The sequence below is a fragment of the Vanacampus margaritifer genome, chromosome 11 (genome assembly GCF_051991255.1).
Source record: "Vanacampus margaritifer isolate UIUO_Vmar chromosome 11, RoL_Vmar_1.0, whole genome shotgun sequence".
NCBI classification, from domain to species: domain Eukaryota; kingdom Metazoa; phylum Chordata; class Actinopteri; order Syngnathiformes; family Syngnathidae; genus Vanacampus; species Vanacampus margaritifer.
In genome coordinates this window covers 16,522,861-16,545,719 of record NC_135442.1, presented here as the reverse complement: position 1 = coordinate 16,545,719, position 22,859 = coordinate 16,522,861, and the positions used below count along the sequence as shown (strand labels likewise).

The following is a 22,859-nucleotide window of genomic DNA, read 5'->3' as shown; positions in this document are numbered from 1 at the left end:
GAGGGCCTCAACCCAAGAGAGAGAGAGAGAAAGCGAGCTAGAGACAGAGCTATCAAGCTCTCCGCTCGTCTTGTTGTCTTCACTTGACAACACCTTGCCAACCTTCTGTTCCTGAACCTTTTAAATGGCTTCTCCCGCCGCCACAACACAAAACAGCGTTGTAATGCATAAATCAGACAATAACGTTGCCCCCCGCACCCTACCAGCACTCCGCGAACGAGCTCTTGTTCATGAAACAAATTCCATTCAGCCCATGGCTAAAATCGCGTCGCTCTCGAGAGCTTCCCCACGACAAAAGACTCCCACAAGAGCGCTACACGCGAAGATGGATGAAGTTGCCCCCAGACACTCATATCAGGTCAGCATACGCTTTATCCCCTAATGGTTAAGGTTACGATAGAATAGAGATGGGGGTAGATAGCAGATCTTAGCCTGAGGGCCACGGTTCTGTCTAGCAGGAACAACAAGGAAGCACTCGCCGTTGCCGCCATCCTCCATCCACGTGGTGGCCCACATTCACAGAGCAGCCACCAGTTTCCTGCAGCAGCGAGCAGGTTGGAGCCGCTTCGGATGTGTCCTTCCACCCGGAGAGCGTTATTATTAGAAAGGACATAAACAGACTAATTAAATCGCAGTAGCGGAGCCGAGGCTGACAGCTGGCGCAGAGAGTGTGACCAAACCGATTGCTGTCAAGTGTGCGGGCGCGGCATCGCCGCATGTGGCCTCGTCTGTGGACAGGCACAACACCAAGCAGTGCCACTACGTGAGTGCCCGAAATTTCACTCAATTTATTATTATCTTTGTTTAAATCCAGATTTAAAACAATTTTCCTTTAGAATAACTATTATTCATATTCCACTGTATTTTCATGTACAGTGCATTATTATTATTTCGATATTTTTTGTTGACATTTTAAAGCAACCTGTACTTTAAAAAAAATATATCTTTTTTCACTATTTTCTTTTTGTTTCTTTTATTTTATTAATTCCCCGTTTTTACATGGTTTACCATTTGTTTAGATCATACGTGGCAAACTCAAGGCCCGGGGACCAGATGGGGCCCACTGCATAATTTATGTGGCCTGCAATAGAAAATCATGTTTGTCATCCAAGGTTATTAGAGTTAAAATGAATGAAAAAAAATGAAATCAAAATTGAAAAAAACATTTACATTAGTAAAATAAAACTGTAATGTCCAACTAAAATGTCAATAAATCCAACACATGAGACGCTATGGTTAATTAAAACTGTATTCATTGTGGCTCGGCTGGTGAAGGGTTCTGGAAAAGTTAGCTTTTTGTGCGGGAAAAATTACCTTTCTCAACATATTTCTACCCAAAAATAAATTAATAAATCACACATGAATTTACTTGGCCATGCTGAATTTGATTTAGAAATGTTTTCTCATGAATCTGCTAATATAAATGCCCTAATTAGCATAAATAAATAAATATATACGAATGAAAATACAGTAATGAAGCTAAGATATTGAAATTTTGATATGAATTCATAATGTAATTGGAAATATATATACAATCTTAAAATGGGATTAGTGGCGATGCTAACAGGGACAATGTCATACAATTATGTGCTTTCACTAGTAATGCTATTTGTCGTAGTTCCTAGAATAGATTTGGCTGAAACTTGTTATGCACCTACTTATAATGAAGCTGTAGCGTGCAAATATGAAGTTTGGTGCTACACTTGATGCTATATGCTTGACGTTGTAAGAAAAGATACTTAAAAAAAAAAAGCCTTAAGTTGCTATCTCATGAAAACAATACAGATGACGAATATTTGGCCATATTTCTGAAAAGTGTATGCATCCATAGAGGCTATTGCATGTTGTTTAAAAGTGTTTAAACGTACTTACAAGAGCACATACACTGCAGAACCTTTGTGTTAATTTAACAAGTGCAGCACTATTTTACATTGAAATCAAAACCAATTTTATTGCCTATAATTAAAACACTGACCAGGCTTTTTGGTTTTGCTCATCTCTTGAAGAATTGTCAAGAAAACAAGATGCTTGTAGTACTACTTTGTCGCCCAGGAGGCAACAATGAATCACTGTCTGATTCTATGAGAGTCTCCCAGTGCTCTGTCTGATCCCCACTTTTCTTTGCACACTAGAGCCAAGATAGTTTGATAGAGCTCTTGATGGTTTAGTTTTGTCACTTCTACGTCTTGCCGTCACAGCCTGCTATGGTGTATAACGTTTAAATGCACAGTTACCCACAAGGCTTTTGCGAACATATTCCGTTTTAACTTAATTTGTGTCTCCTTTCATTTTCTATCCATTGGTTGATCGGATATTTTCATTGGTTCTATTTAAACATATTTAATTTGCTTTGTGTTATTTAAAAAAAATCTGATTCTTGTACCACTAGAGGTACACATAACGCACTGAGAATCACTGACAACAAATTTATCATAATTCATTGGCTAATGGCTTATATAGTTACTCGATTATGACATGTGGGAATCAAACAGGCTCATGATATTGGTCCTTTATTGATGATTAGCAACTGAGAATATGAATCTTGGTTGTCAGCACTTAGTTTATCATAAAGCGATTAGGTCATTTGTGAGTTTGCATCCTTCTACAAAACAAAATGGCGGCACAAGCTGTCACTGAAGTAAGCGTTTGTGGACATTTCTGGGAAGCCAATGGAAATGCTTGTTAATGTATGACAATAAAACACAGAGAACACGGAAATTTGCATTCTAGGCCAGCAATGATCAATCAAGGAACAATTAAATGATCCCTCTAGATGACATAAGGTACATAATTATCCTATATATCTACTTTTTCTGTAATTTTTGTTGGGTGACATGCTATCAGATCTTTTTGTCATGTAAAAAAAAACGCTGCTCTAAGGTTGGGAAAGGTTTTCAACGGATAACAATGCCATTTACACGCATGTTCATTCATAAACACTGCTAGCCTTGTATCTTATTTAGCATTCGGCTGCAAATTGACTGGCTGATATGATCCAAAGTGCTTTCCAGCAGAGCGGTAAACATTCAGGTAATTAGCGCTTGCTCTCTACGCGCGCTCTGGGCATCTTTGCGGCGTCACCAAGCACGGACCCCATATCGGGAGGGGCCCGGTTATGCATTGATCTCGCAAAATTAGGGCTAACTGCCCCAGATTGCCGTGTCTTGATGTACCTTCTGGACGAGCGGCGCGCGCTAGGCTACGTGCTGTTTGTGGGCCAAAGACAATGACTCAGGCCTCGCCGTGCGCCTTAAATAATTAATGATTCCCCTTAAAGCGCTGTTTTATCTGTGACCGCAGACATGATGATGATGATGAGAAAATATGGTTTTAACAAGTCAATAACGGCGACGGCAACGAGAATAACCTAATCAATGCGGCTGCAGTGTTTGCAAACTTGAATTATAAACGCCGATAATTGATCTTTTCCCATTTCTCCTTCATGCGATGCCATTCTTTATCGACCGGCCGAAGATAATGGGAACTTTCTAGTTTAGATTTAGCGTGACTTCTGCCCTCCCCAGCAGCCCTCCATTCCTTTATGCTCCGTCTTCATCCTTTCTATTTGAAATTTGCAAGCTGTAGCGTCAGCTTAACCAAAAAGGATTAAGTCCCAAACCCAACAGAGAACACAGATAATGCTCAGTAATTGGTAAAAAATGAAGATGAATGGGACAGCTAGATAAGGACCAATTAGCTGCTGGGAGTGTACAGCTGTGGTCTCCTCACAGAGCGCTCTCAGGGGCCAGAGCCCCCCTTTTCTCATGCACACACACACACACACACACACACACACACACACACACACACACACACACACACACACACACACACACACACACACACACAAATGTGCTAACATGCAAGCATGAGGGTGGGGCTGCCAGAAATTAGCCTGATGACCCTGGAACGGAGAGAATGATGCTTCCTCCTTGTCTTGCCTTTTTAGCCTCAAATTGCATGCAGGCAGCGCTCCAGGTACGTGGACAACACCAACTGAGCAGGCGGTGATTTTGGATTTCCAAGTAGGCTACCATGTCGACACCGCAACGGAACCGCTGAGTTCGAACAAATCGGTTTTAGGACACTGGTCCAATTAAAGACCATTTTTTTCATTAGGAAATAATGAACAATGAGTGAATTCACCTTTGGGTCAAACTGTACAGTGATGTCAGAGACGTGTGCTGATTTTACTCCGCAATAGTACCACTTCATGTTGAATAGTTGTCAGCACTCTTTCCCTCTTTGGTATTACCAAGTTTTACGGCAAATGCACAGATTCCAAAACATACTACTTCATTAAATTACCAAATTAAATCATCTCATTTTGTGAGCCACCACCATATCACTCACCGTTAGTCCACTCATCAAATTCCTGCTTTTGACCCAGACTTTTCCACAAATGACTTTCTTTGGTATCTGATTGGCCATCTTTTTTTTTCTCGGGTCACTTTTGGGTATGACATGGACTCATGATATAACACACTACGTCAGGGGTGTGAAGATTAACACCCAGCAGTCTCTTCTCCAGCCCAGTTGTGTCAAAAATAATTGCCACTGTTTGACAATATGTGTTTATAACAACAATGGCATTGATGCCATCTAATGTAAATATCTGATTGCTGGATGCCATGTCACACAGATGCATTTATATCCCTCTTCGCTGAGTTCTATTTAAAAAGCTAATGGTCCATCTTCTATCTCAGCTCTGGTGTAGATATTTTGCAGGAGCTCTGTGTGAAAAAGGCTTATAGCACCACCGAGAAGCTGCAAATATGTTTTGATGTGGTTTGAGATTTTTCTTGAAATTCCACTGTTGTGGAGGGATGTTTGTTTGAACCTGGCGTGTGTAAGTAAATTGTTTTGTAAAATAAGTATGGACGCCGACTGAGTCTCCACTGCTCAGAAGTAGATTAGGAAGCGGTGCATTTTAGCAGTCTTCTCCCCACTTGTGTTTCTTTGCTTGGTGGCATCATCTGGCTGATGACAGTCAGAATTCCCATATCTAATTATGAGCGGGATTTCAGCTCCATTAGAGCTGCGTGGTGACGAGTCGGACGAGTGGCGTGGCAAGCACCCAGTGGCCGAAGAGATGGCTGGGAGTGGGGAGCGCAGTTGGGGGGGTTGAAAGATGGATGGATAGATTTTGGTAAAATAATAAAGGAGGAGAGGTTGAACATTGTTATCTTTACCTCCCACTCCTCTTACTGTGAAACACTTTATTTTCCTTCCACGCTAGAGAAGAAAGAAAAAAAAACAATTCCTTCTCATGGAATTGGCAGGTGTTTGTTAGTGGGCAGCGGACAGTATTTTCTCTCCCAGTAATGAAGGTTGTGGCTGGGGTCAGTGCGCAGAGGAGGGATGGGGAGGGTAGTGGGTGGTGGGGGCTGTTTATCCCCCTCAAGGCCCAGCGCCACACGTGTTTTGCTTGGTCTGTGATCTGTAATTGTGGCATTTCCTGAGAGGCGCAGGAACAATCCACAGTTTGCTCTGGGGGGGGCTGCTCTTAACAGGCAACCCCCCATTCACTCCCATAAAAAAATCTTTTCATTTCTTTGTCTCTCATCACATTTTCCCAACATTCAAAACTATTTCCCCTCTCGCTCAGGATGTTCGCCTAGTTTGGTTTAAGAGTGGAACCGGCTGTTTTTCCTTTTCTTATAATTAATAACATTGATGCAAACAGGAAACTCTAATTGAGATGAATATTTAATGCAAGGGAGAAACATTAGGCTGTTCAATTTACATCAACACAAAGACAGCGACGGCCGATCCAACTCTACAAACGGAACAGAGTGTCCTTCACAGGCTGGCTCAGCTTTCAGCCGCCGCACACAAACACTCAGAGGAGGCACCTGTAGCTAAGAGGTTTGGGATTTAATAGAACCATGCAGTCCAATTATATCAGTGTCATGGCTGGTCACATATATCCTGTTTTAAACATTTTGAAGGTAGAGTGGGAGCTATAGGTAAGGTAAATCTTGGTCGGTCGGTAGGTATATAAGGGATAAAGGTGGAGAAGGTACATAGGTTGGGTATGTACAGTAGGGTAGAATTGGTTGTTAGGTAACTGGGATAACTTTAGGTACTTTTAAAGGCACTTAAGGTAATCCAACGAGATGGATAAGATGGTGGATAGAGTTGGTAGTTAAGTAGTGTAAGGAGGTTAGAGGTATGTAGGTTAGTAGAGTAGAGTAAGAAGGTTGGTAGGTAGGTAGGTATGGGAGATGGCAGGCTAACGCCCCAATTCACACCGACTGCGGAGGGGTTTTTGTACGGCATCCACACGGACTGCAATTCACACTGAATCAGTTGCATGAGCTGTACGTGTCCGGAAATCTGCACCCGCCAGACCACAAAATCATGGGGGTTCACGTTGGAGAGTTGAGTTCACGCGATAACAACCGTTATATAGAGCGCTACTGGTAAACAATAGCCACACTTGCCTGTCGTCACATCGATATGCTTTTGGGACATTTGTGGGACTTCTACCATGGCTCTTCTGCCATAGGTAAGCACGTTTTGTGTTTAAATGTTATTTTGTCATGTTTAATTCATTCTGAGCTTGTTTTTTGTCTTTTAAATGTCCGATTCACATCAAGCTATGTAGTTAGCTAGCTTCCCTCCCAAAAAAACTATTTAAAAAACTGTTTTATTTTGAAACATACCGGATCTACCTTGATGCCGACACCTGACTTCCTGTCTGGCTTGCGTAGTTTCTTCAGCGTCATGAAAATCCATATGTGGAGTCTGGAAAAAATAGAAATCTTGCGGAAACCTTCCGTAGCTCTGCATCCGATGCGCGCCGCACTGCAGCTGGTGTGAATTGACACGCAGACTCAAATGCTTTCTATTCTTTCCGCAGTCAGTGTGAATTGCACGTAAGGAGGAAGGTATGAAAGTAGATAGGTCGGAAGTTAAGGACAGGGTAGGTAGGTAGAGAATGTAGGGAGGGGTGGGTAGGTAGACAGGTAGGAGGTGTTGGGAGTTAGACCCCCAAAAACGGCATATTTGTAAAACCAGTTGCGGCCTGACGACTAGCCTGGCAAGAAAAGCTTGGCCTCAGGCCTATAAAGCACTAGGGGAAACCCTGGTGTAGATTTGTCAAAAAAATATGAACTTGCAATTAGGAACTAGGACGTTATATAGTAGGGTAGGTAGGTAAGGCAAGAGTATGATATCCAGGTAGACAAGTTAGGCAGGTACATACGTACGTATATCAGTGGTGAGGAAAGCTGTATCAAGAGCATGTAGTGGAAAAGGTTAATTAGACATTTTGAAATAGTTGCTGAATCGTTATCACACAAGTTCATATTTTGGTGGCTTTACTGGTATTAAATATAATCCAAAGGTGGGGAGGGATGAAGAAACGATGCAATAACTCTGCAGCATATTATCAGGATGACTCCTGCTGGCCACCCCTGTCACAGGCGAGTGCTTGATATAAACACGAGATTGCTGCAACACCCGGTAATCAATATGAGGATGGTTTTCAGTACCAAACATCATTTGTCTCCGAGACCATTCCTTTGACCAAACGAAGCATTAATTCAAATCATAAATCTGAGCTGATTTAAATCCGCCGAGAGTGAGTGAGAGCAGGGGCGAGATGAGGAGGAGTTGTGCGCTGGGGGGTTGTAGAGTGGCCCTGTCGAGCTAATGATTTATTTTCTACATTTCTGCGAGCGAGAGATTTGTCCATACTCACTGACAGGTCACCTTCAAACGCCACTGGCAGACTGTTCATCACCATGCAGACGAGCATGGTCTCATTGCGGCGGGTAAATATTAAAGGAAAAAGAATCCAATTGATTGTGGATGGGGCCGAGAGGCGCCGCCACCATATATTTCACTCACAAGCTAATGCTGGACGCACCTGAGAGCCGCTCCCGCCCTTCGCCGGCTAGAATTACGATTCTAGCACGGCGTGGCCGGGCTCAAGGTTACCATTTAAATTGTAAAAAGATAAAAGAGTTTCTTATTAGCTCCATTGCCGCAGCCTTGCTGTTGGTGCTCACATTTATCTTTATTTCCGTGACCTCGCGCGCTCCTATTCTCTTCCGTCTTTCTTTTTTTACACACTCCATTCTCTCGGAGCGATGACCTCACGCTTTATGCATTCCGCATTGTTAAAATCAGCTTCGGGAACACATCCTGTTTTCGTGTGCGGTGTCAAGTGTTACCGGTGAAATGTATTCAGGAGTTGCAGTAAGTGAATCCAAAAGCTTCCATTTAGCAGCCAAAGCTACAGGGAATACATTTGGTTTATAATTCGAAACGGGCTCGTGGATCTGCTCTATTATCATTCTCTTTAATACACTAAGTGCTTCTGTGTGATATCATGAAAATCCTTCTGCATTTTAGGGCTAATAATTAATTGGAATGGCGCATAGCGAGAGGAGTGAAGAAGAAAAAAGAAAAAAACCCAAAGCTCTCACAGCAATTCAATTAGGCCTTGTTAAAAGGCTGATAGCTTTGGGAAATTGTGTTCACAGATTCACTTAGCCTTCAAGAGTGTTGTGTTTTTTTTCTCACTTTCAACACAACAATCTCATATGTCAGGTGAGGAAAACAAGACCGATCCTGAAAAAAGCTTTGCAGCCAGTTTAAATTAGCCAACAATAGTATTTCACTACTACTAATAAAATAAAATAAAATAATTCTAAAATTGTATGTTTTCAATGGGTTTTAGGATTTAGAAGAAAATCAGACCCCCCCCCCCCCAAAAAAAAAACCACAACAAAAACAAAGAAAAATGCAGTTAAAACTGTCATTAGTTTGTTGTTATTTATCTATCTATGAATGAGAGTCTCTTAAAAATATGCATAGAAAATGCAATTAGTTAGTTCACGAACTACTAACACAGACCCGACGATATAAAAAAATAATAATCAAATGACAGCTTGTAAGTTGGGAAACCTGTAAGATGATGCAAGCCACAACAATGTCCAATCAAAACTGTCATCAGCTGGCTCTGTGCAATGTAGCTAACCACATAGTTAGCTTGTTAAAGACAGAGCCCACAAAAATATTCAATGGAAGCCAATGTTAGCCCATTACTACTTGTGCATACAGCTAATGCTGTTGTTAGTTACATATTGTAGCTAGCGAGTTATCAATGTCAGCCCGCAAGATTTAATTATCGTGTAACGTGTTTGTTAGTATGTTAGCTAGCTAGCAAGCTAAATGCAACATTACATGTTGAAAATACAATAATTTTATGTTATGTTCCTGAAATATATCGCAATCTTTTTTTCTGAGAATTACTGTGCTTATAACAGTACAGTATATGCGTCCTCACCGACGCTGGAGCTGAGGTCTCCATTCTCACCGTCGGCCCCGTGGTGATGGTTGGCGTTGGCATGGTAGCCGCCCATAGCCTCCAACTTGATCTTCTTGACCTTCATGGCTTCTGCGATGGCCGCATTGGCAGCCGCCGCCGCTGCCGCCGTCAGACCTTGAAGGGGGGGGACAGGAAGCGTACAGACTGCTTAGCTATAGTGCCACAAGTCTGCCAGGGGATGTAAAAAACCTGCTTGAGCAAATCAATGACAAAAGGAGGACTTTTGAAAGAGTAGAAGAATGAATAATTTTATGCCCCACGGGGAATAGGCATGTGCTTTTTCATGTGGTGACAGAGGATATCTTCACAGCAGGCTGTCATGATGATGGTATCATATGATTGTGATTAAGGCTACACCCACCCCATGGTGCCTCACCCTCCATATTGAAATATTTGTGCCTTCAAGGGAAAGAGATGCAGTTATAATAACTGCATACGATGTAAGCATTTGTTTGTTTGATTGTTGGTTTTTCAGTGTACAATGTATGAGTTGTGCTTTGATATTACACTCTCAGATGTCCAATCATCAGGGGTGGACTGGCCAAGGGGTATCTGCATGGTGGGCAGATGCAAAATCAACCAATCAATTAGAAAAGAAACAGACATAATTGGGAAAAAAATACTAGTCAGAATTTCACCATGTTATTATGGAAGAAGAGTCTTCTTCAATGGAGGAGCTAGAGTCCTAGCACAAGAAAGTCGAAAATCCAAACCACTTATCTTCACGAGGCTTGGGGGCATGCTGGAGCTTATCCCAGCTGAAAATGGGCGGGAAGCAGGGTACACCCTGAACTAATCGCAAGGCACACATAGACAAATGACTATTTGCACCCACAATCACTCTTACGGACAATTTGGAGTGGCCTACCATGCATGAATGGAATGTGGGAGTACCCGAGTAAACCCACCCAGGAACGGGGAGGACATGCAAACTACAAAATCGGAGCTAGAATCGAACCCTGTACCCCAGAATTGTGCTCCACTGTGCACCTGACACTTTTCTCCAGCCATTCTAGCCTGCCTGCACACGCTTTTTCCCTTCTTTTCCACACTTTCCATTGCTCTGGACTGTTGACCCTAAATACTTACACTACTCCACCTTCTTGTTCTCTTCTCCCTGTAACCTCACACTTCCACTTGGGTTCCTCCCATTCACACACAGATACTCCGTCATAGTCCATGGAGATCCTGTCGAACCTCGTCTGTCAACAAGAAGGGGCTCAGAGCTGATCCCTGATGTAGTCCCACTTCCACTTTGAACTCTTCCGTTGCCCCTACAGCACACCTCACCACTGTCTCACAGTCCTCATACATGTCCTGCACAACTTGAACATACTTCTCTGCTACTCCAGACTTCCTCATACAAAACCACAGTTCCTCTCTGGGCACCCTGTCGTAAGATTTCTCCAGATCTACAAAGACATAATGCAGCTCCTTCTGACCTTCTATGTACTTCTCTATCAACATCATCAAAGCAAATACTGCATCTGTGGTACTCTTTTTTTTGGGCATGAAACCATACTGCTGCTCACAAATGTTCACCTCTGCCCTCAGTCTAGCTTCAACTACTCTTTCCCATAGCTTCAATGTGTGGCTCATCAGCTTTATTCCTCAGTAGTCGCCACAACTCTGCATGTCTTCCTTCTTCTTAAAAATGGGCACCAGCACACTTCTCCTCCATTCCTCAGGCATCTTCTCACTATCTAAGATCCTGTTCAATAACCAAACATTTCATTATGGTTCACTGCCGTGACGATCAGGCATGTTAAAAAATTAGGCTAAATAGCACAAATGCTAGCAAGAAAGTAGTTGGTTAAAGAAAAGCAACGTACACTGATGTTATTTCACTCAAATTTTATAGATTAAAAAAATAATTTTACGAGTGGTGCAACGGATTATCATTGATGCATAATCGGTTTGGATCGGGCCCCACATTTCGGATCACGCCCGACCCACGGATTGGTTGATGGGGGAAAAAACAACAACAACAACAACAAAAATAAGTGCGCATTCACAACTTCACAATAAAGTTTACCAAATACAGTAATACATTGATGGCGTAGCAAATAGCCTTATACACTATTACTTTGAAGTTCGCTAGCTTGATGACTAGCTTGACTTCTCTTAGAAGTTTCTTTGATTGACTTTGTATTTGCGACCAACATAAACACAACGCTATCCCGAACACATATTAAATCGCTAATTTAGGATGCTAAGAAATCGCTAATTAATTACGCTGTCATTGTATGACACGGCAGAGCCCTCCGACATAAGTGGCTAGCAGCTACCTGTTAGCATGACCAACGACTGTCTCAGTTTTAAGGAAGGAAGTGCTTTAAATTGAACGTTGAGGTATTTTCATTATAAAAAAAAGATGAAAGATAAATAGAACTTTGTCTTCATTTATTTTATGAAATACTTTTGCCGATTAAAAAAGAAAAACATCCAACTCAAAATGTCAAATTTGCTGTTTAGATTATAAGAACACAACTTCAAGCCATTTATACATTATTTTACACATGAACCATGTAAAAATAAGAATGTTTCTGCCTCATATTGCACTTAAAAGTTGTGTTCCTAAATCCTAAATGGCTATATTAGACATTTTGTAGTGATTTTTATTGTATTTTTTTTTTTTAATGGGAAAAGGCGTTTTATAAAATAAACAAAGACACTAAATCGTGCACGGCTGTTAGACATTTTGAATTGATTATTTTTTTTTTAATTTAATGGAAAAGTACTATTTATAATTTTTGGGGGGGGGGGGGGGGGGGTCTGATCCGAAAAACTATCAGATCCGTGACTTTTGTGATCCATTGCACCACTACATTTTCCGTATTTTATTTTTTACAAAAATGAAGCCTTTACGATGCCCTCCTCAGTCGATGATAAAATATATTGCTTTCAAATAAGTGGTTATTGTTTTCACACTGTGAAAATATATTACAGTTAATAAAGGTTTTGCAACAAATTTAATGTCAATTAGTACTCATCGGGGGGAATTTTTTTTTTTAAATATAAACAATATGGTGGTAGACAACATCTACAGTTACTACAGTGAACTAGATAATTTTGTGAGCCTAAATATGGATTTTCCTAAAACTCTTCTTCCAATTTTTGAACACAGATGAGGAACATGTCCAGAACCTCAAACAAAATGGACTGGGTATGATCTAGTATGTGCGGATAATAGACACACATATGGCGTGTGCACTGCAGAGACCATAAAGCATCGTGTTTGTCATTGCGGCACTTTCGGGGCTTCTGGTTGAATCAAACGTGACTTGAAATCTTTATTCATGAGGTCTCTGTCTCCAGCAGTAGGGACAAATAGCGCTAAAGCTCTTCCGGGCCTGCGTGTACTGTACGAGCGTCCCCGAGAGATTCCCTGGATTCTCCTCGCCAACAACATCAAAGATGCACAGTTGGGAAAAGACAAAAAAAAGAAAAAAAATACAAAAGAAAGCGCCTATTAGTGGAATCGCTCAGATCTACCATCGAGTATATCACCTGCCCTTTAACTGCTTACACTTGATATGCAGCTTTGCCTTTGCATTTTTCACTGCTGCGCTGTCACACTCAGGAGTGGCTTTTAGCAAGCATGGAAAGGGGTGGAAATCAACGTGTGTGCCCGGCAGAAGACGCTCTTCTTCCCAGCTGATAGACAGATGGTGAGAGTCATTTTGCGCATATAATTTAGAGGCTTGTTTGCATCTTAAAATACACCAGGACCATATTGACGCACTGTATACATCATGTCAGCGATGGCCCTCTCGTTTGCCGACGGCTGTTCCATATGCAAAAGGCGTCAGACGAAAAAAAGTCACAGGCCCATAAGAAGGTGATACTTGCGCACATAATGAATGTAGCCTCTGCCTGGCCTGAAGGTCAGCCTTCATTTGTGTATAATGGCCAAGAGTCAACTGTTTCCCAAATGAGACGTATGCAGAACAGACTGCAGAGTAAATATTGAAATCACCTCCGGGGCTGTTTGTGTGATAAATTGACCGCACAAATCAGGTGCAGAGAACACCTCGCCTTGCCCCCTCTCACAGCTTTGGATGTTTTTTATTGTACCACAGCCCGTGCATCCTTAACATGTGTGAGTACTGCCTAGGATCTTTTAATTGCTATTTTGTTTTTTAGTGGTTGTTTGTTTTAGTAAGACAGCAAGCGACAACAAACATTTCCTCACCCATGCCCATCAAAGCGCATGGAAGAAGTGAAGTTTAAGACATATACTATATACATTTCCATTCATAGTGTACTTAAACGAGTGTTAACAGTCAGTTGCAAGCTGGGATAACCATAAGACATTTTCGGGGAGATCTGAACTTCTTGAATGGGCATTTTGATGTACAAAACTGAAAGAGACAATCGTTGTTGGAATGCTCCTCCTAAACACTACGATGAAAACTCAGAATATGCTAAATTTAACCTTGTCCATCTGTCTAATATCTGTGGCTGCTTGGAGATCTAACCCACGCCCGCCGGATGGGAGCGCGCTACCAGTGAGCTAAAATTCTGGGCTGCCAACACAGCTCTGTGTGTATATATATATATATATATATATATATAGATAGACAGATAGATAGATAGATAGAGAGAGAGAGAGAGAAAGAAGCTAAAAATGGCAATTTAATTCAATTCAATGGACATATGACTAATTACAGTACAAACTTTATTATCATCTTTAGCTAAGCAAACTTTGTTGCCACGTACCACCATTATGCTATAATAAACTCTAAATCTGCAATTTGGCATTGTCTGTCTGTTCGGTATTTACAATTCATAATTGGTATTATTCTGAAAAATTGCCTCGGAGAAATTTGTTTTTGTAATAGATCTGCAATGGCCAACACGATATAAAATCAAACAAAAATACCTTTTTATGTATTTTCGGACACATGTTCCTAAGATGTTTCGTGTTTCCTGTCATAATAAATATGTCAGAATTGTGTATTATTCATTCATTTAATATGACACACACAGATGTTTGCAAATGTCTTATTTTGATTAAACACAACTATAATTGTTCTGGTTTTATGAAGGACTACACAAATCAGAGAATACTGTTGAGAGGCTGAAATAAGACATTTTTTACAACTGGAAATGATTAAAAATATTTTTAAATCGTTGTCGATTAATTTAATGATCGATTAGTTGTCGATCAATAATTTCATTTGGACACTTCTCTCCTCTGTCTATAGTTTACACTGATCAAAAATGTGTCGCACTTGACTTTTTGTAGTTAACATTGAAGCTGCTTATTGATCAATGCATTAATCTGGAAGAACAACACTGGAAATGCAAATAAATCCCTGCAAAAGAAGCTACGAATCAGATGTTTTTGATTGGCGGGCAAAGCTATCAATGAGACTCCGCCCACCACTTTGTCTTTGGCTAAACGATTCGCTGCATAAATCTAAAATCTTTCTTCTGCTAATTGTTTCATTCCAACAGATCAATTGTCATATCTTCAGAACCGGCGGGCTGACGCGGCGGGCGTAATGAGGAAGACAGGGAAGTCCATTAAGCCGCAGGAAGTCTGAAACGTCAACATTCCACTCGGTTGCTAATCTGCATTCATTACCATGCAAACAAAACAATCCCGCCTTGTATAGTCTCCCAAAGTCACCTTTAGATTCAGACGCTGGTATAGACACAGGTACGAATCATTGGGAGCACAAAAGCAAACAAAAAAAAGCAGAACCCGTCAAAGAATTAATGGAGACTAGCGTGGCGGTGTCACACGGGGAGCACCAAACAGCAAATAACAGAGACAAGGTCTGACGGTAGCCCTTGGAGCAGCTGTCATATTAAATAATAATGAAGGATCTATTAATATGCAAAGGAAGCAGCAGCCGACTGGCTTAACGCTGTCATGCCTCCGCATATTGTCAGGATCTTCATCATTAATTAACATGCTAGCTGCCCCATACCTGCGCCAATGTCAGAACATTCTTACGACAAACACCACGATGCCTGTGCCCTCCGCAACTAACTCACATAATTGAATTAAAATCAAATTATCTTCGCACCACTGCACAAGAGACGGTTTCGTCTTTTTAACAAAATTAAAGTTTTGGCTTTGTTAAAGAGCGCACCACGGGCGCAAATTAAGACACTTAAGCAGGTTACGCAAGCATGTGGCAACACGATAAGGACGCAAATCTTCTTCATCTTGGGTGTACTGCGCCCACTTAAACTGTGCTACATCGCATCATGATAAATTTAAGATCAGTTACGGTTCTTGCTAGCCTTATGTCAAGCTGCCATCTGAGAGGAGCGAGACGGTACAGCAAGCAGCACAAGCAAATGCTAAAATGCTAGGTGGATCTATTTTAAAAGCAGCTTGAAGTGGTGGCAGACTAGGGAGAGCTGCTCTCGCTGTCGTTCACATGCTAATTATACGTCAAAAGGGAATACATATCCCAATGACCGTACAACCGCACAGGCTGCATGAGCCAAATGTGATTGTGAAATAAAAGATGATTGCACCGGTGACCAAAAGCAAACAATTAAACGCAATTTTCAGAAAGTATGCCTCTTCGTGCGGCCGCCACACGACTCTGCTAAAGCGGCGTACGCCCTGTGGCCGCCACCCTTCTCTGCTCCGGACCCACAGCAGCTCCAGGTCCCGTTTCCTCCCGTTTCCTCTGCCCCACATCCTGTGACCGCCATTGCATCGTGTGTGGTCCCTGCAATCCCATTCGCCTGGACTTCAAGGAACCCTACTGTCCTGGCGTCGACATCGACGGCCCAATGAGCTCCCTATGTTTTGTGTCTCGGACACCCACCAGACTGACCCTGTTGGGTGGACCTTTATTAGAACCCGACCATTGCAAACATGACAGTTGGCTGCTCACTCCCAAACATTGGACGATGTAATGGGTGGAGTAAGAAATGTGTGACCTTGTATCGCGTTTTTATGCTGCATTCGAGGACTTTTCAGTGTGTACGGGAACGCCCTTGAACTTGCAAATTCCACTTGCAAAGTCATGAAAAACGGACTACAATTTGACGTCCTTCTGCAATGGCGACCCCTTTGATTGTGAATACTAAAACACACTTTACACGAGTATAAAATTAGATAGCGTTCTTTATTTATAAATATTCACCATAACTCCACGTAACACAATGTACGTGATAGTATGCCGCTATCTCCCTGCATGAAATTAAACGGTGAACTACTGAACAGTATGAAATGCTTATGAAATCTGATAAAAACAACAAATGAAGCAAAATTGCGAGTAGGCAAGTTCGCTGGAGGTCAAAATAAGTTTTATATAATAACTATCCGCCATTTTGGTTGTTTACTTTTGCTTTCAGGTTGGAACTGGGAAAAAACAACTCGGAAAAATCCGACTTCCGACCATCCTTGAATGCAGCATAAGTCCCTTTAAAAGTTTGCAACACTTGTGTACATTTTTACCACAAACTTGACTATGTCATCCAAAGGTAAATATATAAATATGGTTAAGTATTGTTGTAAAACACTATGTACTGGATATACTGTATTTTTAGGGCAGCTGTGACTTTATTGTTGAAACCAGGAAATTTATTTTTTGTCCGTGTGAAAGATTCTTTTTCATTTTGATTGGCTTTAATTTGCAAGGTCATCACCTTATGCAACTGTGATTCATATTTTTAATCACTGAAAACCAGTGATCAAGACACGGCCACTTGTGAAATTGAGAAATGATTACTACTCAAATAACCAACCAGTCACTAAAGTTTTATGACGGTGAAAATATTTTTTTTCAATTTATATCTTTTCCTTTGGGAAAAATTCTGGAGGTCAACCATCCTGGATTAGATTACACATGCTCAAAGGTTTAATAAGTTTTACTGCCACGTGGCAACATAACAATGTAACAAGAAAAACTTCTGTGACACCTTATTGTCATCAAATTCAAGGTTGAGTGTGTTATTGTTTTACAGACTTTAATACTTGGATGACAGTTACAAATGCTAAATTGTTACTTAAAGCATTGCCTATTCTGATAATAAAGGTTTTAAGACAGGGCATCTGCAGGTTTAAGGAAGCCCCATTAAAAATTTTAAGGCAACTTCCATCAATTTTAAGACCTCTCCTTCACTAAATGTGACCATAATGACTGAGTGAAATGGAGTCTGTATTATATCACAGAATCTAAAGTTTAGTAACTACAAATTTGCCAAGAACTTTGCTAAGATTTACAAAGGCCAATTTATTTTTTGTTTGCAGTATTTTTAATGATGGAGGACCACTTTTGGGGTTTCAATTTGGGCATCAAGATTCCACTGCCTTATTTTAGCAGTGAAGAAGTGGATGTTTGCAGGTAGGATGTATACTGTATGTTGCATTCATTTCTCTAATGGTAAACTCAGATCCTCCGGCACATAAATGAATTACACTGACACTTCTGCAGCTCAAGTCGTGGCCATAGTGTGAGTGGAGGTCCTCTCTCCACTTTAAAGGAGATGTCATCTCCGTATGATGTCAATCCACGTCAACTAATCCCATTTGGAAGGTTGGGAATGTTGGGTTGGGGTTGGGGTTGGGGGGGGGGGGGGGTCTGCCTGTAATGCATCAGCCACCTGAAAAACTCCCTCGGGCATGTGCATACGCTTACACACACACACAAGTATGTACATATACAGAGTATTTCCATAACTGGGAAGCTAAGCATATTAAGATGTCCTCTTTTGTAAATGGAAGCGGTGTCAAGGGCACACATACATATGTTAACAATGTGTTCCAACACTCACATTGCTGCTCTTGTTAGCGTGTGAAGAAAACTTGCAGTGTAGGCGTTGATTTTAATCCGGTGTGATTTGCGCATTTAGCGGCAGCAAAAATACAACATTTGCAGATGAATGAGTCATAAGCACCACAGTGGATTGGGGCTTGTTTGGGAGAAAGTAAAATGGATTTGACAAATTGTGATTTAGGTACGACTGGCCATTAGCGTACCATGGTGACATTTCAAATAATACTTACTTAGTAAAATGCTGCTTGAACAGGCTTCATAAGACTAAATTAAATTTTTCTAACATTTGAGACATTAAGGTCATACAGACCACTTCATAATTTTTGTAAAACATTGCCGCCAGAATATTTGCAGGTGGCAGAGCAGTGATTGACTAACGCTAAAATGATTGGTTGGGTTGTCTTTGAGGTATTTAGCAAAACATAACAGCTAGCATGAGAGCTAAAGTCAAACAGCGCGTAATCCATTTTACCTTCAAAAAGGCTCTTCAGTGCCATTAATCCGAACCACAGAAAAGTTAATTAGCCAGTCCCTCAATGATTATGTTAACAATGTTTTTTTTTCCCCCACCACATCTATTTTTCAATAAATTTACCTGTTGGAATATAAATTATGGCCGATGAGCCACCTCCCTTGGAAGCAATTTACCTCACATAACATCGTTTCGACTATAACAACAATCTAGGATAGGTGAGAAGAAGGCTAAAATTACCATTCAAGCCATTTATGCTGTTTTCACAATCACTCTGCCTTGTTATAGGCTAGCAGGGTTTGTTTACTAATGGCAAACTTCAACCAAACTCTCTCCATGCATAATGTTATATCACAATTGAAAAACAAACAACACACTTTCTCACAACACTAAATTCAACACAAAATGCAGGCACATTATTGTTATGCTAATACTGCTTGCATCTATTTAAGCTTTGAAGTAAGTTAAATATCATTATTTAGTGACCATGTCTCACCTGATGGAACAGTACACTACTAGTACAAGCCAACAAGCAAATGTTGCATGGCATAGTGACACACTTAGAGAGGCTAGATGGGTTGTAAATTGATTAGAGCGGCAGTAGTTTAGCTAACTAGCTATTTTGCTTAGCATGGGCAGATTAATGCTGTCGTAGATCATTCTTTTTGGATTAGCGACAATGCCTTATTGGACGTAACATTTCGACAACTAGCTAGCTAATTTTTTTGAAAATGGTCCGATTAGAACTGAACAATGTTACTTGTGCCCATTAAACTTTGCTACATGTCTATTTAAAAAAAAACACCTTCCTTGGAAATTTTGCGTTAAATTAATCACATCTTTGGTGAAGTTCCTGGCACGATAGAAACACGCGTGGGGGCGTTAGCTCAAGTGAAAAGTGAAGTAATACGATGTGACATGATAACTATTTGAGACACTTTCCCAGTGCCGCCATTTTACCATCCATCAGCGCTCTCTGGACGTGACAGCGACATCAATTAGCCGCCTGCTTAGATACTAACTTATGTGTGGTCAATTATATCCAATTAGGAGACTGTCAAAATCGGTAACTTCCCCTGACATTTAACGCCTAATGCTATCATCAAAACTGTTCAATTATAAAAGCAGCCAGCGACAGATAGGAAAAGTTGCATTTCGCGATGGCTGCCTGACAGTTACGAGAACAGCAGAAACCTCAATTACTTTATCAGTGGCCTCTGAATACCCCGACTAAATGTCAAGATCAGAGCGTTCCTCAGCTCTTTAAAGGGGACGTTATCAAAAGGCTTCTCTGTTGCTTCTCTGTTCTACTAAATAACACGACTCTTTTTCATCATTGTCTTCCTCCGCGCTCATGTCGGCCTTTAAGTTGTGCTTTCTACAGATAGCTACAGACCTCGCCCTATGCATTCAAAGCAAGTGATTGCGGTGAATGTGCACCATATTAGGTTTCAAACACCTCACAGACAATTCTTTCTTGCCTCCAGGACAAAAAAAACAAACACTTTTGGTATAATGTTACAGCAAAGAAGAGTCTATTAAAGCAACAATGTGTTGTAATTTAATCGGAAACCCTTTGTTATACAAGGCATCATATTTGAGAAGTTTAGCTGGTGTTTAAAGTGTACCAGCAGATTCCTCCCAAATGATTAAAAAAAAAATATATATATATATATTTTTTTTTTTAAATCATCTGTCTAATAAAAAGCGCACAAATCCAAAATTTATTTTTTGGGGTGCTTTTGAGTAAAAAAAGCTAACTAACTAAAAAATACAAAGAATAAGTAACACAAAATTTAGGTGCCCAATTATAATTAGGATAAAAGTGAAAAAAAGAACAAAAACCAGAAGAATAACTATACCAGTAAAACGACGAGTCCTCCCAAGCAATAAATAAAAAAGTGATCACAAAATGTTAGTATGCCATCAAAAGAAAATAAAACATTCATCTGAAATGTATTTTTTTTAACACAAGGTAAAAGAAAAGTTAAACAAAAAAATACCCTCCCCCCACCTCCAACCCCCCAAAAAACCTAAAACAAAAACTAATGACTTACCCCAGAAAACTGATGACAGTACTATTATTTTTGTTTTTTTGCAACACAATTAACATTTTGGGTGCAGTTTTTTTTAATTATTATTATTATTTTAGAATAATTACAATAAAAAATAATGACACCATTTTGTGAAATAAGGCATTTATTGCACGACGGTGACACAGGATATAATAAAATCCAATTATTATCAGAAGAACCACATAAACTATCTCAGATAAAAAAGGGCAACTTAAAAAAGGACAACTTTTTTTTTTTTTATATATAAAATAGATATTTGCTGTCAAATGAAAAGTATTACTTTGTGATGTCTTCAGTTAGTGTTTCTATTCAGATAAAAACATATTTCTGCAATAAGAAATTTAAAAAAGGAAGACTACAACATTTTGAAGATAATAAAGTGAGACATTAGGTTGGCATTACTAGCATAGCAAATTAGCTATGTTTTCAAAGAAGATGTTACATATATGTAAGATGTTGGTTTGTCTCATTTGGCATTTTGGACCATGTTCTCCCATGTGCTTAAGTACAAACAAACAAACAGTTGCACGCTTTTCTGGCTGCCTGGATTCTTTCCTCGTATGTACTCCAAAGGCTGTAATAAGTACAGCGCCCCATGACGGTGAACAATCAAACAGCACTTGAAGTTTGGATTGGATTACAGCATTTAACACAACACATTGGAAGCGACTTCCAGACAGCTATCAAATGTATAGTATGTAGAGCCACTGAAAAAGAGATATTTTATTGAGCTGGTAAAAGAGAAGCTGTGAGTCGGTTGTTACAGCACTTTAGTCCTGATATCAATTTGTGAAAAATATTGGCGCCAGTGGACTTCTTCTGTTAGGAGCATGTGAGAAGCATGCGAGGTGGCCGGGAGTACAACACTCCCACTATTACACAACAACGTCATCGTAATGGCACAATGGTGAATTGTATTTTATCATTTGTTTTTATTTGCTTCTTTGCTGGTCGTCAAAATATGTCTACATGATGAAATGACTTGTCTGGTACATGAGAGCAAGGTTGGGCAGGGGGCACTGCTCTGGACTAGAGAATATACACGTAGAGCAAAAATGTGCATGCCCACAAGTTACAACAACAACAAAAAACTTTGTCTTAGAAGTTTCTCTCTCTCTCTCGCTCTCTCTCTCTCTCCTCATCCGTGTAGGCTTTATCAGGGCATGTAACAAGGTAAACAGAGCAGTCCGGTTGCCAGTACAGTTACTAGGGGTGTGCCCAAAAATTGATTGTCATAAGAATTGCAATTCTCATTTAGTACGATTCAGAATCGATTTTAAATGTCCCAAAATCGATTTTATTTAAATTATTCTATACTGTCTTGCCTTTGTCTGTGTGTGCCTTTATTGGGAGCGCTGTTCATGTTGTACCCGGTTTAACCACCAAGGGGCAGTGTGGTTCCACGCGGTCTAATACACTGTTAAGTTGTAGCCACATTAGAGAGCAGAAGGAAAAAGTCACGCTCAAGTTATTCCAATAAAGTTTTTTTTTTCAGTGAGGAGCCGTTCTTTTGAGTGATAAAAGTGCCACGAGTAGCGCACTAATTAGCATTAGCAAGTCAGACTGGAATAGATCATTACAATTCTTTGCATATCTATAGATTGAAGCAAAAATCATTGTTAATCAAATCATTTTGAATAAAAACATCATTCTCAATCGAAAATCGATTCTGAATCGAATTGCAGGCCCAAAAATCGGAATCAAATTGAATCGGGAGACATTCAAAGATTCCCACCCCTAACAGTTACCACAGCTACTAGGTCTGTTGCTTTTTCTTTGACGGAAACTAAAAGACTTGTTCTAAAGGTTGAGGAATTAGTTTATTGTTTTTATCTTCTACAGTGGTTTATAGCTATATGGTTGATTTCTTTTCTCTGGACCAGATTGAGTGTGACCTTAGATTTTGGCAGTACACTTTAATGTATATTGAGACGCCGGGAGCTAACAGACATTATTGTAGAAAACTAGCAGTGTTGTTTTATGTGTATTCTGTATGTAGCACTTCAGTAAATATCATTTACACCGAGTGAACGCTGAAAACGGTGTAACTTCGTTAGACGTGTCAAGAAGCAGAGCACAACAATATGCAAATGAAAGCACTTAAAGCCACCAACATCAAAGTAGTCACAATGAAGCCCGCCACAAATAGAACAAAAGCGTTAGTCGCAATAAGACTCGGCCTGAGGGGGCGTCAGGGCCTGAACGCTTGCTGT

General features: G+C 40.4%; 1 protein-coding gene across 3 annotated transcripts in view; it reads right to left on the bottom strand.

The window, feature by feature from the left end:
* The window catches only part of dachd (dachshund d), a 164,009-nt gene that overhangs the window by 54,097 nt on the left and 87,053 nt on the right, over positions 1–22,859 (bottom strand). For 2 of the 3 annotated variants that reach the window (XM_077580062.1, XM_077580063.1), the window contains exon 3: positions 9,302–9,457. In XM_077580062.1, coding sequence (XP_077436188.1) covers positions 9,302–9,457 — 156 coding nt within the window. The remainder of the gene's footprint in view (positions 1–9,301; positions 9,458–22,859) is intronic. The other variant, XM_077580064.1, reaches the window with a different exon arrangement.